At 47.1% G+C, this 24736-nt stretch overlaps 1 protein-coding gene across 1 annotated transcript in view; it reads left to right on the forward strand.

Annotated features, from left to right (window-relative positions):
- The window catches only part of Mb21d2 (Mab-21 domain containing 2), a 97622-nt gene extending 73656 nt beyond the window's left edge, over positions 1 to 23966 (forward strand). Inside the window, exon 2 of the mRNA XM_038345585.1 lies at positions 21150 to 23966. Within this exon, the coding sequence (XP_038201513.1) occupies positions 21150 to 22414 (1265 nt within the window). The 3' untranslated portion in view covers positions 22415 to 23966. The remainder of the gene's footprint in view (positions 1 to 21149) is intronic.
- The last annotated feature ends 770 nt before the right edge of the window (positions 23967 to 24736 follow it).

The following is a 24736-nucleotide window of genomic DNA, read 5'->3' on the forward strand; positions in this document are numbered from 1 at the left end:
TCCCTGCTGAACTCCAACAGAGAGGGGTCTCGGTGATCTTTCTAGAAACGGTTACTCAACTGTGGATGGAATGTCCTCAGGTGAAAGGAACAAGGCATATAATTTTGTTTTAATTTTTTTCATCTGCCAACGCATTCACTTACAAACATATAATTAAAACGTTTATTGCATTTTATTTATTTCTTTATATGAAATATAAAGTAGTAGTTATGTTGCCCAAGATAACCTTGAATTTGGCTCAGTGATCTTCCGGCTGCAGTTCTAAGTAGTTGGGATTATACGACTTGGCTACCACGCCTGCCTCCTGGTTTGAACGTAAACCAGATCCATGTTTATGTGATTTTTCATTAAAGTTGAATCTGTTCTAAAGAGAATTTCAAAGTAATCTTGACTTTATTTTAAATGTGTTTTGTCAAAGCCCTTGGAAAAGCTTAGGATATTCAGTTTGGAAATTCAGATATGAAATTTGACTTTAATTTTGAATGCATACTTAACAAATGTGTCAGCTATGACTTTTGTCGGACCCAGACCGTTACGCCCCATCATAGCTGCTGGGTGCAGACTTGTGGAAAGCAGAGGAAGGCTTGATGTGGCCATCAGTGTGATGGCCAGACTGCCCTGGGAAGGATTTGGATTTTCACACGTTCTGTCTTCTCAGCACGGTATCAGCTGACTGGGGTATGGGAGCCCTGGCTGAAGAGTTAAGAGAGGACCGTAGTCTGCTCTTGGCTCAGACACCAGCTCTGTGACCTTCTGCCACAGACCCCATGGCCTTTGGTGTTCTCACCTGTAGCTAAGATGCTCTGTGGGTAAATGGGCCTGAGGCACTCCTGCCTTCACATTTAGCCCTTAAAAATAAACAAAAACCATAGAACGTACAGGGCCACCCGTAGCCACAGATAAAGGGCTGGCTCATCAGGGGTGTGCCACTCCTTCTCCTTTTTTTTTTTTTTTTTTTTTGCTCCTTTCTTTTTCTTGACCTCTGTGGTCTCCATCACTCTGAGACTGCCTTCTCGCTTTATTGTCACCAACCCAAGCCTTTGCCTTGGCTGTTCAGTCTGTTAGGATAACATCTAGGCAGGTATTCAAATGACGCATCAAAAGATACAGCAGGAATGAAGTCCGTTCTCCAGTCTCCATCTAGATCTGAATTCTCCCTCGCGCTGCCAAGGCTGCTGTGTGAGCTGAGTGTGGTGTCTCACAGAACTGCAGCACTTGGAGCAGTGGCTCTCAGCCTCCCAATGCTGCAACCCTTTAATTCGGTTACTTGTGTTGTGGTGACTTCCCCCAATAATAAAATAATTAAATAATAATATAATAGAAATAAAATTATTTCTTTGCTACTTCATAACTGTAATTTTGCTACTGTTAGGAATCGTATTGTGTGACTACTCTTAGGCAGGCTGTCTCGTATGTGAGTCCTGTGAAAGCCTCCCCCCCAACCCAAGTGTGGACCCCCCCCAGGAGGCCTCAACCCATAGGTTGAGAACTGCTCACTTGGAGGCTAAAGCTGTGAGTTTGAGGCTCGTCTGGGTTACATAGTGAGTTTTAGGCCAGTCTGAACTATAATCCCTGTCCAAAAAAGAAAGAAAGAAAGAAAGAAAGAAAGAAAGAAAGAAAGAAAGAAAGACTGACTGACTAGGGGGCTGGAAAGACTGATGAAGAGATGGCTTAGAGGCTGAGAACACTGGCTGTTCTTCCAGAGGTTCTGAGTTCAATTCCCAACAACCACCTGGTGTCTCACAACCATCTGTGATGAGATCTGGTGCCCTCCACGGGCTCTTCCGTGCAAATGGTGCGCATACATACATGGAGCCCCCACGCATACACACATAAAATAAAACAAAATCATTTTTAAAACAAAAAGTAAATGACTCCAGGATGTCCTGAACTTTTCTTTTCAACCAAATTCAGAACCTGCTTCTGTTAGGAGCAAGGAGCCGAGGCATAGCCACCACCCACTTTCCCCCGGACCAGTACTGTTTGGTTGTTGGCACATGTAATTGTTTCTTGGTAACTTTACACGTAGAAACGTGATGGGTAATAAATTTAAAAACCAGATCACATATTTCCGGGTAAAAGCTTCTCCAGTGGTGCCTAGGCTCACAGCCGCTACTGTTTTGCCAATGAATAATAATAGCATATTAACCTGGATGTGGGGAATTAGAAACTACTGTGAGGGTGGGAGAGAAAGAGGAGAGAAACTGAACAAAATCATCCACACATCTCAGTGACGGTCAGTGCGCCCTGGCCGCCTCTCCCATCCTCTGGCCTCTTAGCTGATCTCCCACCTTGATATCAGTTAATCCCCAGATGCTCAATTCTGATGCCATAAACTCCCCCACGAGGGGCAGGTGTTCTCTGCTGCTGTGAGAGTTAACTCCAGTTGAACACATTTGGGGGATTAAGTGGTAATTAGCATTTTAACTTCCATTTTCTTAATTGTGAACTTAATTGGTAGTGTTTCCAGGCAAAATGAGGGGGTAAAGCCAGGAAATTCAGCTAAAAAATTAAAATGAAAATCCCGTCTGCAGGCTTAATATCCCTCCTTGCTTGCCCGTGGCTTCCCAGCATCTTTCATTTTGGGACCCCTGGAATGTGAAAGGCTGGGTGGCTCTGCTGTCTCCCAAGACAGCAGTGGGGCTGTAAAGATGGCAGGAAGGAATGGGTGGGGCAGGGTAGAAGGTTCGTGTCACTCACTGGTGTGATCTGTGTGTGAGCCAATGTTTCCTTGGGAGTCAAGACACTTGGGTTCAAACACCCAATCACAGGCTGTGTCACATGAGTGATCATTTATCCTCAAGTTTGCCCCACTGCTTCATATCAACAGAGACATCCCGAAGACAGTAGTAATATAAAAATACCCTTCAGGCCCTAAGTGGACCGTCATTAAGAGTTCAGGATTGGGTGGGCAGGAATATCTGGGGGCTGCAGCATCGTTCAGAGAGACGTGTGTGCGTGGTTGTTTGAAGGAAACCTGCTGGGAGACTTACCCTTCGACTGGCGGGTTGGTGGGCGTGGGCAGCGGGTCGTGGAGTTTGACTGTGGCTCTCTCTGTGTGTGCAAACGAAGCCAAAGGAGCTCCTTGAATCATGGTGGGCTTTGCATGGCGGCCGCGGGATGCTGGTGGGATGCATGCTGCTGTCAGACATGCACACTTTCATCAGCAGTTGTGCATCCTCTGGCAGAGGTGACATGTCCTTCATCGCCTGCAGGTGGCTGTAAATCTAATGCCCATCATTTTCCTTTCTAACCACTCCAAAGAAACTTTCCATGTGCCCTGCCCTTGCAGCACGGGGTCTTTGGGTTTTGAATGCCTTTTTGAGAGGTCTGAAATCACTATTTCCGTGCTCAGGAGTCACAGCGCCATGGGGTTGGCTCCGGTTCATACTGCATCAGTTACATACACGGCGGCATTTAGATGACCTTGCTTTCCATTTGACAATGACTTCCCTGGCACCCTTGAATTTTTGAGAAATTATCTGTTGGAAGAGTCTGAGCTTCAGTCTGTGGGTCTGACTTCTACCAATACATTTTCATTGTTTTTTAAAATAGAAAATGCAACAAAATTAGTCCTAGGAAAGAAATGAAAGTGTGGATTGTATTCAACCACTTGAACTTTGGTGAGAGTCTCATGTTTTTATCTAACTGTTGTTCTTGTGTCCACTTAGAGCTGGGGATATGGCTGGATGGTAGAACACTTGCCTGGCATCTTCAAGACCTTAGGTTCAATCTCTAATGCCATCAAAATATAATTGATAAATGTATTTATTTTAATATACTGGCACACTGGGTAGGTTATAATATATATGAAAAGGAAATAGTTAATTAATATATTTATTTTAATATACTGACACACTAGATAGGTTATAATATACTTATATGAAAAGGAAATAATGTGTTTATTTTAATATACTGACTCACTAGATAGGTAATAATATACTTATATATGAAAAGGAAATAATGCATTTATTTTAATATACTGACACACTGGGTAGGTTGTCATATACACTTATATATGAAAAGCTATCATACATATTTATCTTGGAGGTGACTTTAAACCATCATGACTATATCAGCTAATCATAACTACCGAATGTGTACCCAATATGTCCCAGACACAAAGAGCCAGCTTTTTATATCATCCAGTCGTTAGCCACTCTCTTTCTAAATCATCTTTGTGCTCAGGCATTTAATTCTGAGAGTGGCTTCCTGGGTGGCCCCCCATGCCAGCTGGGTCACACCCACTTTCTTCTCACTGCTCCTCACCCTTTCCCTTGTGTCCTTTTCCTGGGGTCTCAGCTGTAATACTTTTCTACACCACTTCTCGGGAACCAACAGCAACTTCCTTTTAAGGACTCCACCTTAGCCACTTGCCGGCCTTTTTACATACACTGTCATTATTGTTGATTGTGAGCTGCCCCCGTGGTTGCTGGAATGTGAAGTTGGGTCACTCTGGAAGAGTGGTGTTGGCTTTGAGCAGCTAACTCTCTCTCCAGCCTCAGAGGATTATATGTTTTAAACATAGCATCTCTCTCCTGTTCTAACACCGAAAACTAAGCATATGTTTTATTCAGAGACTTTTGAAAGTCAGAAAATGACAGGCCATTTTGTTTGGGAAGTTAATTGGCAGTTAAAGAAGCAGAGGAGTGTGTAGAATTGACATCACTCCTGGTCTGTGCGGCTGGGCCCCAGGTGTCCTGCTTTGGACCAAGGGCTTACCAGGGCTTGTCTGTAGAGCACTGGCTAAAGGGCCTGCTGTCTCAGATACTGTGCTCTGCTTTGGCGTGTCTGCCTATGGGTAGAATTAGTTGAACAAGGGAGGAAAGTTGGCCAAAAGGAAGTCTTTTAGAGAGCCCTGAAGTGATTAGAGGTAGGGAATTGGGGCCCCTCCTCCCACAGTGCTCCGTATAGGGAAGATCTTTGGTGAGCACCGATGGAGTTTTCTCCTGAAGTTTTCTGCAGCCTCAGGCAGAACTGGGAGGTGGGTAGCTTGATACAGTGCAGTGGTTTGCAAGCTGATACCTCTGTGAAAGAAAAAGGAAGGAGGGAGGTAAGAAGGAAGTCAGCTGTGGGGCTCGCACTTCAAATGGACACCTAAGAGGAAGCTGGTGTCACGAGGCAGCTAGGAGTGGTTGAAGTGCCCAGACTGTAAGGAAAGGGATCCGGCAGTTGGTTGCCAAGAAATACCACAGAGTCACCATAACCATCACAGTCTACATACAGCCCTGCTCCAGGGAGAGGTTTCCCCAGTGCAAGTGTTACAGCTCTGCTCCCCTAGTGGAACGTTGCCGCAGCCTAGTTGCTACCGTGGGCTCTGCTCGGGTGAAAATGTCACACTCCACAACACTCCTCACAAGAGATTTATTGGGAAGGAAGAATCCAGGAGGGTGGCTGCCTAGGGCGAGAAACAGCAGCAAACAAACAGGGTATAGATAGACCCTTATATAGGATTTCTTGGGGGAGGGGCAGAGCTTTCCATGGTGGCTTGGGATTGGTGGATTTCTGTGGCCTGATTCTGGGGCAGGGTCGGGGATTGGTGACATTTTGAGCTCGGGGAGTTCAGGGATTGGTGGGATTCTGTGCTCAGGGATTGGTGAGATTCTGCAATCTGACTCTGGGGCAAGCTCAGGGATTGGTGGGTTTCAATCTCTGGTCTTGGGGTCATCAGGGTTAATGTTTTTCCTTGGCCCCCTTTTGCCCTATATCCCCCTTTTTTGTTTATTAATAAATAGTGGGGGGTTAGAAGGAGGCAACATTATCACCACCGCCAGGACTCTCCATCCACGCTGCCATGCTTATACAGATTCTTCCCTTCCATATCATCTTCTACATCCACTGTTGCTCAGCTTGCTCCGAGGGAGGCCTAGCTCTGGGCACTGTTTGGAAATTATTACAGTGTAAAGCCCGTGTTCTAGACTCAGAATTCCAATAGTCACCTGAGGCAAACTTGGTAACCACCAAGCCTGACGTTCTTTAAGCTAATGTCAAACAGGAGACTTTTGTATGTGCTACCTCAGATGGCATGTAATATGCTCCAGTCATGTAAAGTACTGTAATTCCCTCCATGGCCAGGTGGTGGCACACACACCTCTAATCCCAGTACTCAGGCAGCAGAGGCAGGCAGATCTCTGTGAGTTTTAAAACAGCCAGGGCTACACAGAGAAACCCTGTCTCACCCCCACCCCCACAAAAAGCTCCTCCACACTTTTTTCCCTTTTCCCTTTCTTTGTCTCTGTCCACTCTCATTCCGTCTTCAGGAGCCCGGGTGGGGGAGGGCCAGGATTGGCTCTGGCATCAGCATTCTGCCAACTCTCAGCTCTCTAGGAAAACTCAGGGCCACTCTGTGCCCCTGTTAGCTTGGGTTAGTCGGTCTGAATCAAGATCATTCCTTCTGGAAGCTACAGCTTCTAGCAGAGAGGCTCACCCCCCCCCCCAACCTTAGCTGCCCTGCACACCCCACAGGCAAGGAAATTTCATCGAGGGGCTGTGAAGAAAGCTGATGTGCCTTCTCTCCCTGGCTGTGTGGAGTGTGGTCCAGGCATTTATGCAAAAACTACAGTGGGCAATGTCCTGACGTCTGCATGTTCTGCAAGCTTGCATTCTCAAACTAATGTAGCTTGTTGGAAAGATTGGGTCATCGGCGATCAAATTTACAGCTAGAAAACTAGCGAAAGCAATTAGCAAATACTAACAAATAAATATCACGCCAACATAGGGCTTTACCTTTAAAAGTTGGTTGAAGGTTCAGGAAGCAGATCCAGATGGATATCTGTAAGTTTAAGGCCAACCTGGTCTATGTATCATTGAGTTTCCAGCCCAATCAGAACTACATACTGTGATCCTGCTCTAGTACACAGACACCCACCCGTGCACACACAGACACACAAAATATCCGTACACTATGGCCTGTTGAAAAAAGACTTGGATGTTGGAATTTGGGGACAAGGATAGAAGGAATAGAAAAGGGAACCAGTTCCCTGAACATTGGGTGCAGCCTGGCTAGGGAGACCATGGGCATCACTCTCGGGGGGGTGGGGGGGCTGTGTTCTGTTGTGTTTGAGTGCATTCTGTTTACTCTTATTCCTTGGTTGTACAAAACCTTAGCATTCTTGAGAAAGTTGGATATGAAGTGGCAGTACTTGAAGCGTGTTAACGTAACTGCCCAGTTCTCCCATCCTGTCCCCGTCAGTTCGTGTTATATGACAGGCTGTTCGTAGGACGCAAGGACCAACAGCTAAGAACACAAGAGCAGCAGTCTCCATCCTGACGAAATGCATGGTTTTGTCACACTGTAAATCTTGTAAGATATTATCCTACGCAGTGCTGTGCAGAGAAGAAAGGTGGTAGATTGCTAGGAGAAAAAGGCTTCTACAGGAGGTAGAGTTAGCATGATTTCAGTAGCCAAGGATACAGGGCAAAACAAAGACTAAAAACAAAAGAGAGTGTGAAAAAAAAGTTGGGAGGTTGAATACCCAAGCTAGTGCTTGATTGGACGGCATATTTTGGGGGAATCCATTCTGGGACAGCAGCTCAGGGGGCACATAAGGGGCAGTCTAGACAAGGAATGGAATGAGATGGGCACGAGCGTGGGAGGTCTAGGCTGCGCGGATGGGGCACAGCCAGAAGGCGTGGGCAGGCTGTGTTCTGACTGGAGCCTGTCCTTCAGAAGCCCTGTTGGGGATGATGCTGTGTGCTGGCGATGGGAGAAGAGGCCAGTTGGGGGCGTTGCCACCGTCCCTGATGAGTTGTGAGGTTCTAGCTGGCGGGTGACAGGGACATCCAACAGCACTGGCGTCTGTAGAGAAGACCAGACACTTCAGAGACAGGATGTCAGATGTTTGACAGCTGAATCGATGATGCCCGACTCGGGTGTACCCGTCTCATGATGACAGGTATGTCACCTTCAGCGGTAATGGTACTGCGCAGTGACCTGGGTTTAAATACGATTGCGCAGGAGGCAGAAGCTGGGCGCTCTTGATGCCTGCGACTGGTAATGGGCGAGACAGGCGCTTCTCAGGGCACTGTTGGGTGCTCTCTGGAGTGGAGTGGAAGTGCCTTGTTCTTGGCCCCAGGTGGGGCGATGGTGTTGACCATGGTGTCAGGAGCTCCAGTCCCTGCTCAAGCGCTGGTTTAAGGACCAGGGCACGTGTTTTAGGTAGGTGGTTAGGTGCAGTGTTTTGATGACATATAGTGGGCAAGATACACTAAGAACAGCAATGTAATGGCTGCTTTCTCTTCCTCCTCTCCCATCTGTTTCCACTCCCCCTTCTCTTTCCCCTCCCTCCTTTCTCTCTCCCTCTCCTTCTTTTCCTTCTCCTCCTCCCCTTCATCTTCTGAGATAGGGCAACTTTAGCCTACCTGAGAGGATGACCTTGAACTCCTGGATCTCCTGTCCCCCTCTTCCCAGAACTGTGCTGTCCCGTGTCAGCACAGCAGGCCCAGCGATTTTATTCTTATGTCTTGCTTTATCCCTCTCCTTCTTCGACTCTGTTTTGACGTCATCCCTAGATATTACTCCTCCGTACGGAGCAAAGGAGGAAATGGATGGCCAGGCCTGCCCTTGTCACAGTGAATCGCTGGAAGGTTAGGGCTGCGGTCTGAGGTCATTGTTCTGGTTTCCATTCTGTCCCACAGTTGATGCTAAATTCTGCGGCCATGCTCATCCGGGGTTCCTTGGAGTGTGGTCCTTGACTGGCAGCCTCTGCTACCTGGGAAATTACTAGAAATGCAGACCCGCCAAAGCAGATAGTCTAGGGGCAGGCCCAGAAAGTTGGATCCTAACAAATTCTGTAGCACAACCATGCATGTGGCACAAGCCAGAGCCCATGCAGCACAGAAGAGAAGGGAATTGACTGAATAGGTAGAAAATAAGCTAATACACACACGCACACACACACACACACAGGAAAAACCCGCATGTTCAGTTAATGCTAAAAGTTAGTGTTGTTAATTGGCCTGAGTAGTACGAATAGAATCATATTCAACAAAGAAATTCCTTATTTTCCCAGCATCCTCCAAGCTCCAGAAATGGTACAAGAAGCTTTATGAAACTTTTAATCAAGTCTGACAGAAGCCATGTGACATCGATAGTATTAACTCCATATTTTTAGAAATGATGAAACTGAAGTTAGAGAAAAGTCAGTGGGGGCTGGGGAGGAACCAGTAACGTGCTTCGCACCCACCGAGCGGAGTCCAGAGCCCTTGTACCCACATAGAGAGCCAGGTGTGACTGCCCATCTCCAACTCCAGGACTGGGGAGCTGGACACAGGGAGGTCTCGGGAGCTCACCAGCCAGAGGATTGGTTAAGTCCATGGACAGCAGGAGACCTTGTCTTAACTTATTTAAGGTGGGGGTGACTGGAGAGGACACCTGACATCAGCCGCTAGCCTCCACACACGTGTGCCAGCACACAGCAGCCGCCACACACACACGTGCACCTGCACACAGCGGCTTCCACACACACATGTGCACCTGCACACACAGCAGCCCCCCACACACACATGTGCACCCCCACACACACAGCCTCCACACACACACTTGTGCACCTGCACACACAGCAGTCCCACACACACACATGTGCACCCCCACACACAGCAGCCTCCACACATGTGCACCTGCACACAGTAGCCCCCACACACTGCAGTTAAATAGTTTATCCAAACCCTGCTAAGCACGTGAATTTGAGGCTTGTCTGTGCTCCCGGATTCAGAACATGTGGCTGACGCCATCTACATTATCTGTTGGGCATCTTCCCTCGGCCTCTTTTCATCCTGAATCGGCAACAGCCCATTAAAGGGGGTTTGCTGCAAACTGCATGCAGGTGTCAGGTTCACCAGCACGAAGCACAGTATCCTGACACATTTATCAAAGCATATCAGTAAAATCACGTATGAATTATACAAAATTATGTCAAACCTTTAGGAGTTTTTCAGGCTCTTTGTTGGGCCTGAGCCTGTCCAATTGTAAGGAAAAGTTAGGAAGGGGCGCCCTCCAGTGGAGACTGAGGAAAATGCATCCTCCAGTGGCTAGAACAAAAACTGTCAGTATTTTTTGCTGGAGGATTTCTCCCCAGGCCCTTTCCTCTCCCTTTCAAGATTTAGAATTTCAAGAGCGAGTTTTTATCTCAAAGTTGGAAGCTGTTACGTTTATATGAGAAAAAAATGGATCTGGGTGCTTTGGCCACCATCTTGGATTTCTGCATCACAATTAGACCACAGCAGGGTTTATCTCCTTCAGTGACTTTTCTCAAGCCTGTACTCATTTTTCTACTTAACTGCATTGAAACATGCCCAGTGTGAATGTGGTGCATGTCTGTATTTACTCCTTTGGGTCAGAATTCAGCTCCTGGGCTGCTGATGGCCTTGGAAATTCTAGACCTGGCTGGAGCTGGACGATTCAAACCGTGGCGTCTTTGGTGTCAAGGTTGGTGCTGTAATTGTGCCATCCCCACAGGCTATCGCTGTGCTGCCAATCCACACACTTGATACTCCTTGACCCATCTTCAGGGTAGAGTGTTCCGCCAGTTCTCCTGGAGGACTCTCAGCAGAGCACTCTGTGCAGGCTGACGATGGATTGGCCCCTGTCTGGCCAGTGAAGGAGATGAAGATGAGGGCAAACATAACCACCGGGGAAACCCTGGCAAAGCACATGGCTTTGTTCCCTTCTAAAGGAAAATGGACACCTGGGAAGTTAGAGGTGGGAGTGAGTTCGCAGTTGCGACAAATGAAGCGGCTTCTGTTTTTCCCTGTGCTTCCAAACGTCTCTCTTATATTCTCCATAATTCAGAGAGTAGCCTCTCTGCTCTCACAGTCCTGATTCTGTGCAGTTAAACTTTGGTTAAAAATTGGGGGAGAAACCTCTGTATTTGACAGCTTGAAACACACATCTCCTGAAAGGTTGTGTTTCAGCCCTTTGAGGTAAAACATAGAGACTCAAAAGTTTTACACACACAGAGAGAGACAGAGAGAGAGACAGACAGAGACAGGGAGACAGAGAGAGACAGAGAGAGACAGAGAGACAGACAGAGACAGACAGAGACAGAGAGACAGAGAGAGGGAGAGAGAGAGAGACAGAGAGAGAGGGGGAGGAGGAGAGGGAGGGAGGGAGGGAGGGACGGAGAGACAGAGACAGGGAGATAGAGAGACAGAGAGAGAGACAGGGAGAGAGACAGAGAGAGGGGGGGAGGGGGGAGGGAGAGAGAGAGAAAGGGGGAGAGAGAGAGAGAGAGAGAGAGAGAGAGAGAGAGAGAGAGAGAGAGAGAGAGAGCTTAAAAGTGCCTTATGGCTGCTGAGAGAAAGAGCCCTGAGTTGCCAGTCCTAGACTGGCATTCTGCTCCCAGAACCTTTGGCTGTGTGCTCCTGCACTATGATATATACCATGGCCGTTGGTAATAATACCGGGAGTCAGATTTGGCTCCAGTAACAGACTCATCCATTCTTTGTGTCGGCAACGCACGTTTGTATTAAGCGCCACTCCCTGGAATCTGGGATCTCCAGCTTGTTGCCGGCTCAGATGACAGGAGTGTCGAAGACCCGTGGGTATATGCTCCTCTCAGAATCACTGTTGGCATCTGGCTGGAATGGTGGCCACCGCTCTTCATCCGTTGGGGAGCACAGTGCAGAGAAGCTGGGCTCTCATACCACTTCCCATCAGAAGGGAGCATCAGAAGGGTGGCCTTCGGGTTGGCCTTTGCTTTCGTGCGGCAGATGCGGGTTTGAGATCTTCCAGGATCGCCTGTGCCTCTAACCTGCACCAGTGCACCTCCATCGGGGGCCTCGCTGGTTCTTTTCCGTAGTCTAACTTCCTTTGATGCAAGCATCTTCAAACTCAAACAATGGAGTATGTTTTGTTCCTGATAGTGAACATAATTATCAGGTGGCCCATTCTGTCTTGAAAACGATTCTGTTCTTTGTTACGCAGGCACCTTTTCCTGGGACCGCTTGCCCTGGGAGCTTGTCTGGCCGTCTCCCACTTAGCTTGTAGATGTGGGCGTGCATGTCCTAGTCTGAGCTTCAGCATTCCAGCCTTACGCTGTGGAAAGTCTTAAAGCACATTAACTTCATCAGTTTTGTTTTAATTTGGAGGAACTTAGGATATCGTTTTGCTTAGAAACAAGTAGGGAATATTTGTATTTGAGCTAAAAGTAAAGGCAGGGTATTTATTAATAAATCATATAGAAAACTGGTTAATAACTGTTAAATATATGATTATTAACACTTAAAAGCAGCTCCCACCCCCCAGGAGTGATGTGTGTTTATTTCCCTGGATAATAGGGACTCGTTGGCCCTCTGGATAGAGTTAGTATAGACATAACAGGAATACCATCCATAGATGCTCACTCTCTGTTTGATCTTTGAACTCATTGTTGTAAAACACATTGGCACCTTGGTGAGATACCCAGATGACATATCCTTCCTTCCTTCTTTCAAAATAATGATGGGGAGGACACATTAGTTTCAGTCTAACTGAGGTCAAAGAGCTAGGTGAGCGTGCCCTGGCTTGCTGCTCAGCATCCAGGAGCCTGTGTCTTCACTTGCTGGGTGAGAAACACCGTTTTCCATAGGCCTATCCACAGCACAAGTGGAAAAGGCCCCAGCCAGTCGTGTCGGACAGTAGTGCTCTTACTAAGCTGGACTGAAGCCTGCTTAGAAAACCGTCTCCCCCTTAAAGTCATCCGGGCTTCTGAAGTCTCAGCATCATGGGCTGCTGCTTCTCCTCTCTCATAATCTCATTCTTCCTGGCTGGCGCGGGAGACTTTATTTGGTCCCTTTTGCTTTTGAAAGTGTAGTTTCAGCAAATGGGAGCCAACAACCTGTGTTCTTACACCTCAGGAATCCGAGCCTAGCTTGCTGCCTTTCTGGACAGAGAGTTTCCCTTGACCTCGGCATCTCTAACAGCAGTTCTCAGCCTTCCTGACACTGTGACCCCCCATGATGTGGTGGCCCCCAACCATAAAATTACTTTTATTGCTACTTCATCACTGTAATCTTGCTACTGTTATGAAACATAATGTAAAATATCTGTGTTTTCTCATGGTCTTAAGGCCACCGAGGCAAAAGGGTCATTTGACCTCTAAGAGGGTCACCACCCACAGATTGAGAAACACTGATCTAGATTCTCTGAAGCTACGAGATCGAGGGTGATGGTTTTAAACTGACCCCTACAGGGGCATCTCCTTCTAGTAAGTTTCTGGTTGCCTCCAGCTTTTCTTTTAGGATTTGATGATTTGGGAGCCAGCGATACTGCTTAGTAAATGGATGGAGCACGGATGCCACCTATTGGTGGTTACTGGAAATTCGAATTTTGATCACACCGTAATCATTTAGCACTTTCTGGGACTGATGGTTGGGAATTGGTGCTTTGGAATGACTTAGAGTGGAAGCCATCGGAGAACGAGAGGTGGTGCTTCCGTGACTTCTGACTATTCCCTAGTCATCCCATTAACGGGCTGTGGCTTTAGACTGTTTCAAAGTCGCTCTGTTAATGGGCTTCTCTTGTCCGTCTGATGCCTTTGCTTGGGGATATGGATGAGATACAATTGATTATGACGTGGGAAAATGACAGTATGGTGAAACAGACTGACACTGTCATTCTGGAGCATTTTACCCACCAATATCATCCTCTGCAAAGGCAGCTCACTCCAGGGTATATGATCTGTTCATCTGTGCAGTTTATATCTGCAGGACTTACATTGTTTTAGCAGATGCATCGGTTAACAGACAGAGGGGACCCAGTGGGTCACTGAATAGTTAATAATTGGCGTGAGAGAAAATGGAGAGGTGGAATGTGCGTTTGGAATTCGTTCACAGAATTCAGAGGAACGGGGACAGCCGATCCAAGCTGAAAGCTGCCCCCTTTGTCTGTCTGTCTGTCTGTCTGTCTGTCTGTCTCTCCTTCCCTCCCTCCCTCACTCCCCCCCCTCACACACACACCCTGCAAGGCTTACTCTCCACAGTTCATTCCATACTTAAATAAGAATGGCCCATGGCTAAGGTGTACATGAAACCCATACCTAAGGAGGACGTGAAACCCTTACCTAAGGAGGACATGAACTCCTCATGCTCTGAAAACGATCCAGAAAATCCAATGCTGTTGACTGGTCAGCAGAATGAGATCATTCACAAGGTAGTAATAAACAGACAAGATGCTAACTAAAACATATTGAACACACACATGCTGATCCGAGAGCCCAGTGACCTTTGGGGGCAGTTTTTCTCAGGTCTCATTTGGTAAGGCTTACAGCAGGGAGACATTCCCTGTGCTAAGTGGATACAATAAGTAGCTCATCACTGCTGGCCTGTATGACTGCTGTTGTAGTCAGTTGGGCCTCTGAGAGGTGTCAGTTCCTTGTGGCAGTACTGGGACCAGGGCAGGAAGCAGCTGAGAAGGAAGAAAAGCCAGCCAGGTGATGGGTAAGCTGAGGAGGGCGGGAGCTACCTTCTGAACTCTCTAGGAAGCTGTGAGAACTCATCCTAGAATCACAGAGATTCCCATCCTCTCCCACATGGGGAGAGGACGCCTCCCAGGCTGTGTTGTGGGCATGGGCTCCTGAACGTTCTGGTGTGGTTGGATCAGCAGGAGGCACCAGAAGCGGGGAAACTGTCACAGGGCAGGAATTGCCTGTCACAGCTGCAGAAGGACTGGGGAGCATACTGGGGGCACAGCAAGGCATCAAGATCCCCGTTCAGTTTGTCTAGTTTGACAACACAGGATATGGGATTCTCTGGTCATTATCCACTAGATGTCTTGAAGTGTTCTGGGTGAAATTATATGATGTTTAGCTATTGTAGAAGAAAAATAGGATAGTAAGTGATATTGGCAAATAGAATTCTTTGAACATTCTTCGCCATTGCATATATTTGAAAATGTTCCTAAGTAAATTGATATTAAGGTAAGGTTATTTGACTAGCCAATAGTAGTTTTAATTTTTTTAGCGTACCCCCCCCCCCACTTCATGTGACCTGGAACTTAAAAGTCTGCTGACCTGAGCCTCTCCTGGGCCACAGCTACACCTGGGTGCCTCTCTGATGAGCAGTGACCACTTTGCATAGGCAGCATGGGATATCGTATAGCGGGCTTTCCCGTTCCTTACTCCTCCATCTCCTCCTAGTGTTTGTGTGGCTCGGTTTCCTTCACAGTAGAGGGACAGTTCTGGGTAGGCTTGCTTCATCCACTCTTGTCCTGCGTTAGGGTAGGAGAGTCCCCAGTTTACCCTTGGCAATCCTATTAGGACTGGAAATCAGAACACTGTTGTTCAAGTCTCTGAGATGCTGCGTTTACTACCCAGTACATTCTCAGCTCTCCTGATGGATACAACCAGCATCTGGCTTCCTTGCAAAACCTCAAGCATTATGCATGGGAGACCATTTCTCTTGACCCAGCCATCCTCAGTGTCTGTGGGTGTAATACTTATGTCCCATGCATGATTAAATTAAACAAGTCTTGAGTCCTTTTCCTTCCCCACTAAGCTCAACTTTCCCATTTCAGAGTGACTAACTAGTTTGCACACACAACCCCAAGAGAAAGCAGTGGAAAGTGGCCTCCTGGTTCTTATGCAGAGGTGGCTGGACCGGCTAACTTAAGTCTGAAGGTCTCTGTGATGAGGTTTTTGACCGTGTTGCGTGTGGTCTTCGCCCCATCTTCCTGTTCTAACGTAGTCACTGGCACCACGCTGACACTGGCTTTTTCTTCTGCTGTCTTTGCTGCTGGGGAATGAGTGTTCTTCATTCTCGAACATGGCTGTGTGAAGCCAAGACTCGCGAGTCTCGCCTGTAAGTTCTGAGTTACAGAAGCTGTGCTTTTTGGGTTTCCTCCAAACTGAGCTCAGTGTTCCTAAGCGGGGAATGTGCTGCTGACGTGTGTCCCTGTACAAGTTTGGACTCCTGGGGTACTGGCTGACTGATAACTGAGCAACCGACCGCTAATTGCAAGCTGTGTGCTTTGTGTTTCACCGTGGGTACCTTACAGACTTAGAATCGTTATTTTGCAATTTTAAGAAAAGCGAGCTTAATCATGCTCATGGTACACCTACATACTTGAAACCCTCCTGCTCTCTACAATAGCTTAGAAGTCTTTGAAAAGGCCACCGACTTTCGGAACTTCAATTTGAAAGGAAAATAATGAAATAGCGAAGCTTTTTGTTCCCTTTACCCTACTTGACTTTTTGACAACAGTACACCGTTTTATACATGCATGCTGCCAGCCCTTCTGGGAGCCGTGGTGTAATTAATGAGGTTTTAAAACTGACTGAAAGACATGATACATTGCGCAAGCGGTTGTCTTCCGATTCCGAAGTCTGTCATAGACATGGGAAAATAAAACTTTGACTACCAGGAGTTGCTGGACTTAGAGATGGCTTAGCTTTCATTGGCTCCGCTAATTTGCATGCCAGGTGTGCTTTGTTACTACCTGATTTAGGAACGAGAGGACACCTCAGAGCCGGCCCGTCACTATCATAGGTGCTGAAAGGCTATCGTTAGCTTCCAAGTCCACAGATCACAGGCGGACTGCTAAATCCAGCTCGCCCTCTGTTTGCCAAACTACGTGTCCACCAGCATGGTGCCACCCAAGGACACGTCCCTGGGCCAGCAGAAGTCTTGTTATATCCACAGGCGAGGCTACACGATTCATTTCACTTCATCTAATCTTTTGTGTGCCTTGAATGTGCTTGAGGCTTCTGTTTAGATATCTTTAATGAGATGTTCAAAACCACTCGATGGAGTGAGTCTGGTTTGCTGTGCTTATAGGTGGTGGAAACGGGAGCACATACGAGTAAAATGAATTACGTCGGCTGTACGCTTAGATACTTGGCATCCGCTCTATAATGATGGTTTGCGTCTTTGCTTAAATAAGGAATTGGAAGCTCAGGAAGGTTAAATATCTTATCAGGCTCATCTAAATTGTAAATGACAATCCCAGGACATCCTCCCAGGCCTCTCATTCTGGTCCCAGCACTCATGTTTATTGACCAGGGTCAAAATGGACAAAGACCAAGGAAGTTCCTTGAGGGGACATCTTTTCGGTATTCCTTCTCTTAGATATACACTACTGAATAGTCATGACCCTAGCCCTGCCTGGAGTTTTAATCAGAGTTTTAAAGTGTTAAGTGAAGCTGCGGGCAGTTGTCTAAGCAATTGTGCAAAATAAAACCGACGCATTGGCTTATACAATTTTACCATAATGAGAGTGTTAGCGGTGACTAGGAGATGGCTGGAGAGCTGGGTGGCCCCACCAGGGCCCTCTGTGTTTTCAGCATTGTGCAGTCTATGGATTGGGGGAATAGTAATGGCATTTTCAAGGCCAGTTGGGTCCATTCTTTCTTGATATGGCTAGATATGATCTGTTGTTAGTGGTCCAAGGTCACAGTAAAGCTTCCAGCAGCAAAAGTACAGAGCCAGTGCTTTGTCAGGAAAGCTGGGCTGCTTCCTCCCCCAGGCACTTTGCATTCGAGTCAAGCTGGGTCCTTGTCACGGAGAGACCAGTATGCATGTGACCTCTGACCTCTGTAGTGTGTACGAGAAGAGGGCAGTGCTCTCCCTTGTGTCACTTAAGCCTTCGGTGAGTTATTTCTCAGAATCCTGGGTGTTTGGTTTTTTTATATTCCCCTCCACCCATGTACCTCCCCCAGACAGACAGGCAGGCAGGCAGACAGACAGAAAGACAGGCAGACAGAGACCCCAGACAGATGATTTTCTGGATATGAATGAGAGATGCCAAAACCTACATACTGTACCATTAAGAATTCTGTAGATGGTGATGCTCTTAGAAAAAGATAGCCCCGCCCACCTCTAAGGATGCCGCTTGGGATCTCGAATAAGCTTGACAACGGTGTGTCTTCCTGTAGAGTTGAAGCTGTGATAGCCTCACAGGCATGTCCTCATTGTCTATCAGCCCAGGCCACTGTCACCCTAGGGGGTGTCTCAGAGTCTCAGAGGGCTTTGTCACTGCCATCCCACACTGTCCCCATCATTAAGAGTCACTGATCGGAGAAGGCTCTGTTTGTTTAATTGTGTGTGCATCACAGGAGTTGAAGACAAGAAAGTGGTAGCACACCTATCCCAAACCAGCAATATTCTGAGATCATACAAGATACTTATGTACCTAACCAAGGATAAATGTATCTCGTGTAACTATAGTTACAAGACATTAAAACTTTACAACTGTTTTCCAGCATTGTGTGTGCATGTGTGTCTGTGCACACACATGTGTGTGTATGTGTGTGTGTTTAAAGGACCCTCTATCTAGACACTGATACCACTTACCTACGTAGTATTTATTAAATGGCGGCTTTGAAGATAGGACGGTGTGTCTTAATGCTATGATGCTAACAGTCTAGCACTCTGTATGCAAATGATGGAGTTAATTTGGTTTAAGGTCTCCGTTTCAACAGGGGCCGTTCTGAACTGAATCACTTCCTAAAGCAGTGTGGTGTGGCAGATTTTATCCACTGGGACTTAGGGAGGTGGGCTTACCTCTCTTCTTTAACTTGATGTTCTGAAGGTGGCATGGAGCTCACTCCCTAAACTTAAGGGCTTCTTGTCTGTCAAGAGTAACATTAACGTCTTCTTCAGTAGAAACTACACAGTAAGAAGAAGCCAAAGCATAGAGCAAACTTCTATCTCCAAGAAATATTACAGCAAAATTACAGTCATGATGTAGCAACAAAAACAATTTTATGGTTGGGATTACCACGACTGGAGGAACTGTGTTAAAGGGTTGCAACATTGGGAAAGCTGAGAATCACTGACCTGAAGGGCTGTGGGAAGATGGCCTTACTGTAGAGTTTCTTAGGAATAAATAGCAGCCAGTGCTTCTCTGGAGGGCCAACTCGGGAAAGCTGGCGCCTCCTCTGGTGCTCTGCTCTGAGGTCAGATGTGACTAATAGCAAAAGTGAATCCGTTCAGAGGTGCACTTTTTGTGTAACCAACCTCCCATCCACTGGAGCAGTGAACTCCCCCTACCCCGCCCTCTGTGTCCATTCCCAGCCCCAGGCAGTCTGTCTGATATGATAGCCAATACCAGTTCAGCTTGGCTTAAACGTAAGCTGGACAAGTTTGCGAAGAGGATTGCTGGGAGTGGATAGTGCTGTGGTTTGTAACCACAGTTTTATAGAACTGCAGGCTAGCAGGTTCAAAAAGGCCAGATGGAAGTGCAGGCATCACAAGATGAATGTTGCCTTAGCAAGTGAGTTCCCAGCTTCTGAGAGTATAGGAAACGAAGCCCCAAGCTCGCTCCCTGGGCTGTTGAAGTTCTGCATCTTTTGAGAGAAGCGGTGTTCAAAACCAGCCTAACTCCTGAATTCTAGAGTTTAGCCAACACTTTATATTGCCTCCTATGTGGCAGGCAGGGTGTATGCAGCTGGTAAACGCCGCGACTTCCCCAGTCCAGCAGAGGGCAAAAGCAAGTTTTTAGCTTACCACACTCCCACTTCCTAACCCCTAGGGATATGTACATTAAGTACAAGTGGCCAGCAGGCGAAGGGAACTTTTAGTTATATTTCACGCAAGCCTACTTTGAAAAAGAGAAAAAAGCTGTTAGACTCCAAAGCAGAGTTCGTAACATACTTGGAAATCAGAGGGCTCAGTCTGATCCTTTTATTATTAAATCCTGGGTTAGTGCTTTTGCATTACAAAAAGAGGTTGATATTAAAACACAGTAACAACTGCGATGTGGGTATTTATCTACATGTTGCTAATTTGGCTTTCGTCAATCATATTGAAAGGAAGATAAACTTCCTCTATGAGGTTTCTAGTGAAGCCCCTGCTTGCCTGGGTAGGATGAGGTGTCACAATTGGGGGTCCTCAACCTGTGCTTGCCTGGGTAGGGGCAGTGTCACAGCTGGGGGACCTCAGAAGTAACCTCTGTGGTAGAGTTAGGGATATTTACTGAAGAACATTCCAGCATAGACCCCTGGGAGGGAGCCTAGGAAGGGCAGGTAGAAGGGGAGACACAGCTCAGTCCCAGAGTGCTTTTCCTGACATCAGCCTCCTGACTTGAGTGTGAGGCAGAGGAAGTCAATGACTGAGTCCACCCGCCACACCAACGATGGGAATCAAAATCTTTCTGGTCATTGACAGAGTGAGATTTAATAAAACCACCCATTTTCTTCATCAGTGATTCTTGTTTCTTAAAAAATGCTAGTGTATTTACTGTATGAAAGAGTGGGTTTCATTATGATCTTTCCATACACACACTCATACATATATAGCATACTAATATATATATACACACACGTGTGTGTGTATATATATATATATATTAATTGCTCTTCTTGCTCTCCTTTTCCCTTCTTTCCCTTCTTCCTCTGACCAATTTCCAAAATCATGAAGGATTTTCTTAAGTGAAATTACATTTTTTGCCTGTTTATTACTTTATGCATGTGCTTGTAATGCTGGGACCCAAACCCAGGGCCTTCTTGCACATGCTTAGCCAAAGCCCTTTCCCCCGATCTGCATTCCCAGCCTTCAGTTTATTACTGTCAGTAGAAATCACACATGCCAGTGAGAAAGAACTGTTGCCCCCGGTGCTGTTTCAGAACACTGCCTTGACTTACCCACAAAGTCACTGTAGCCACGCGCTCCGTGGCTTTTGTAAACTCTGGGCAGGTGCCATGAGGAAAGGTCAGACGATGTGCTAGAGGTAGGAACACGTTGTCCTTTGAAAGTCTCTGCAGTCACACTGAGAACTGTCCACGCTGGGGGAAGGACGGGGTGAACGAGACTGCCTTGTCAAAACCTGAGGCTGACGTCACGTGATGGTGTCAGCATGGGGAACAGGGACAGCGGCGAGAAACACACAGGATGAGATGAGATGGGGTTGAGTTTTGGCTGTGCAAGGTCAAGAGGATTGGAGCGTATGGTAGCTCTCAGCCCGAACGACTGAGCGTGTGGAAAGTCCCTTCCTCAGGGGGATGGCTGGGGAAGAGGAGCCTGGGTGATGCCCAAGTGGTATTCCTGCTCATGCTGATGATCCCACAGAGCCTTGCACCTGGGAAAGGGCAGACCCTCAGCAGTGTTGTTAGCTGGGTCTGTGCAGCGCCTGAGGTCTGGTTTTGTGCCCGTGTGTTTCATGGAGGTTGGAGCTTTTCCTATTGACGCACCTTGACCGTGTGCTTCCTGTAATAGTCTTTTTCTCTTTTTGTTCCTAGGAATGGTGCAGAAGCTAGATCAGAAACTTCCGGTGGCTAACGAGTACCTGTTGCTCTCCGGAGGAGTCCGAGAAGGTGTGGTGGACCTGGACCTGGATGAGCTGAATGTCTATGCCCGGGGCACTGACTACGACATGGACTTTACCCTCCTGGTGCCAGCCCTTAAGCTGCATGACCGCAATCAGCCTGTGACCCTTGATATGCGCCACTCAGCCCTGTGTCACTCCTGGCTGAGCCTCCGGCTCTTTGATGAGGGCACGATCAGTAAGTGGAAAGATTGCTGCACAATCGCCGATCACATCAACGGTGCCACCAACTACTTCTTCTCTCCCACCAAAGTGGCTGACTGGTTCTATGACTCCATCAGCATTGTCCTCTCAGAGATACAGAAGAAACCCCAGCGAGGGATGCCAAAGGTGGAGAAGGTGGAAAAAAACGGGACCATCATCTCCATCATTCTGGGCGTGGGGAGCAGTCGCATGTTGTACGATATCGTCCCTGTGGTGTCCTTCAAAGGCTGGCCCGCAGTGGCCCAGAGCTGGCTTATGGAGAATCACTTCTGGGATGGGAAGATTACTGAGGAAGAGGTTATCAGTGGCTTCTATTTGGTGCCAGCTTGCTCCTACAAGGGTAAGAAGGACAATGAGTGGCGTCTGTCCTTTGCCAGGAGCGAGGTACAGCTGAAGAAATGCATCTCGGGTAGTCTCATGCAAGCCTACCAGGCCTGCAAAGCCATCATCATCAAACTCCTGTCAAGGCCCAAGGCTATCAGCCCCTATCACCTGCGGAGCATGATGCTATGGGCCTGTGACCGACTCCCAGCCAGCTACCTGGCTCAGGAAGACTATGCAGCCCACTTTCTGCTGGGTCTCATTGACGACCTGCAGCACTGTCTGGTCAACAAGATGTGCCCTAATTATTTCATCCCACAGTGCAACATGCTGGAGCACCTGTCGGAGGAGACGGTCATGCTCCATGCCCGGAAGCTGTCCTCCGTGCGCTCAGATCCCGCCGAGCACCTGCGCACCGCCATTGAGCACGTGAAGGCAGCCAACCGGCTGACCCTGAAGCTGCAGCGGCGGGGCAGCACCACCAGCATCCCCTCCCCGCAGTCAGATGGAGGGGACCCCAATCAGCCTGATGACCGCCTGGCAAAAAAACTGCAGCAGCTAGTGACTGAGAATCCGGGGAAGTCCATCTCGGTCTTTATTAACCCCGATGACGTCACGAGGCCCCATTTCAGAATCGATGATAAATTTTTCTGAGTGACTTGTTGACATTTTTTTCTTCTTCCTCTTGGTTCTAAGACTTCCGTAACGTGTAGTGTGGTTTGTGATATTGTCATTCTGTTTTTACATATCCAGCTTACATTGGATTTGTTAAGGACATGTTTTTAAGTTTCCTGGTTCTGCAGGATGGTGCAGGCTCTGAAACAGTATTATTACTATTTCATATTCTGCCTGATTTTGCTGTTTGTTTTCTAGTTAATGTCACATGGTTTTTGTTGTTGTTGTTTTTTATGGTGTCATTTTTAAGGAGAACTTGAGCCATATAGACAACACTGCCCATGAATCCTCGTTCTTGCTTTCTGCCTCACACTCCGTGTGGATCTGTTGGCGGATTTGGGGGAACACATTTCCTTCTTGCATATTCAAACCCTTTCTCTGCTTTTGTTCTCTTTTTGACCTCCTGAGTTTTCACTGAGATGGGTATCTGCGAGTCCTAAGAACCTGGAGGCCCTGTGCATGCTGGCTGCGTTTCTTTCTTTGATCAGAAGAGTTTCCCGTTTCTACCGGATCGGAAACTTTCAAGAGAGAACGATGCACATTGTGTTTCCGAGCAACCTCATTGAATGTAACTGTCCTCGAATCAGCAAACATTGGATGGTTTGGAGGGAGGATTTGATAGCTTTCCAAACAGAATTAAGGTTTCCAAATGTTAGTTTTAGTGTTTGTAATTATTTGAAGCCTTATTTAAATCCTATTAAGGAGCACACCATTCTAATTGTTATTTGCACTAATGAAGTCTTCGCCACTGTCATAGCTGCAATGTGTGTTTCAGTGTACATTAACATCCTTTCTGGAAGCTTTGTCGCTTTTCATTTAGTCCAGTTCTCTGGGTCGATAGAATGGGTCTCTGCGTTTGTCTAGTTCTCCTTTAATTGTGGGTCCCGTTTTTGCCCTCTTTGGTAGTTCTGGTTCCTGCCTTACCAAGGGAAGTTTTTGATGCTTTATACCTGTTCACTGTCTAGCTAGAGCTTGGGAAGATAATACTTGACAAAGTGGGTGTCTTTGTATTTATTTCTTCTGGGGTTCTAGAGATTTTTCTCTTCCCCTCACCTTTTTAAAAGTCTCTTTATTTCTCCTGAGACCTTGCTGGAAACTGACAGGCCGAATTAGCCCCGAATTAAAGATACCATGCCTGTTCAAAGCAGGTTCCCCTGTAGAGCAGGAACCAGGAAATACCTAAGTGGCTGTGTTGGAATAAAGGAGTCCTATTTTCTGACTGAAACGATTTACCAGATTTAGGTGCTGTGGGGCATTGGCCCCTGTTTTCATGTAAACGGAAGGCAGGTGGTGGCGCTTGAATCATTGACGGGCCTGCTGACCGAGATGGCCCATGATGTCTGCTAACAGAAAAGTCAGGCAACACCGTGGCTTTGGTCTTGAACGTTCAGACTCATAGGTTGGATTTTTGGCCAGTTGGAATCAGACATACGTGGTCTTGGAGTTTTGCATGGGAATTAATGTAATATGCTTATAAATCAACAATCTCAAGACAAACACAAAAATAAAAAAGAAACAACTGGCCTTGGAATTTTGCTGTCATTATTCTTTTGCAATCTCAAAGTTTCTCTCCCTCTTCTCTCCCTCCACGTTTCCCTTCCCGTTTGCACTAAGAAGCCCCTTCTTTTTAGCCTGGAACACTAGATCTTTCAGCCTGAGCTCTGAGTGCTGGCATATCAATTATATATCCCCACACCCAGCTTGAAATGGCTTTCGTCTTAGCAGTGCAGTAGAGGTCAGGAAGTACAGCCCCTGCCTTAGTCTAGACGTCTACATAGTGAGACGCCTGTGTTCTTTCCTCCCATGTTCCGGGTGATGTACACTTCCACACAGATACTAAACAGCTCATTAAACCTCATTAAAGAGTTGGTTCCCGGATCCAGATGTGCCTCCTGATTGGAAAAGCCAGTGGATACAAACCAACATTTCTTTAGTCTCAAATGTGAAGGCGTGCCATCCAATCCCATTTCTTCCATCTGCGGACATACCCTGTGGAGAGTCAGGACAGAAGCACATATTCCTCCCAGATACGGAGGAGGAAGCATTTGATTTATGTTGGTACGGACAGGTATCACCCTGTCATGGCAGCTGACGTCGGATAGCACTGTAGGAAATGGATCAGAACCTTGAACCCAAGGCTTCTTCTCTTACGTGGTCTTCCTCATTGCCAGTATTTTAGTCAATTTTGAGCTAGGTTCATTTCATCACCATATTTAGTCAAATACACCAAGCTGAGCTGTATTGGATGGTGTGTGTCCCTTTCTTTCTGGGATAGCTTTGAAGGATTCGTACCCTTTTATC

The sequence above is a fragment of the Arvicola amphibius genome, chromosome 10 (assembly GCF_903992535.2).
Source record: "Arvicola amphibius chromosome 10, mArvAmp1.2, whole genome shotgun sequence".
Taxonomy (NCBI): Eukaryota; Metazoa; Chordata; class Mammalia; order Rodentia; family Cricetidae; genus Arvicola; species Arvicola amphibius.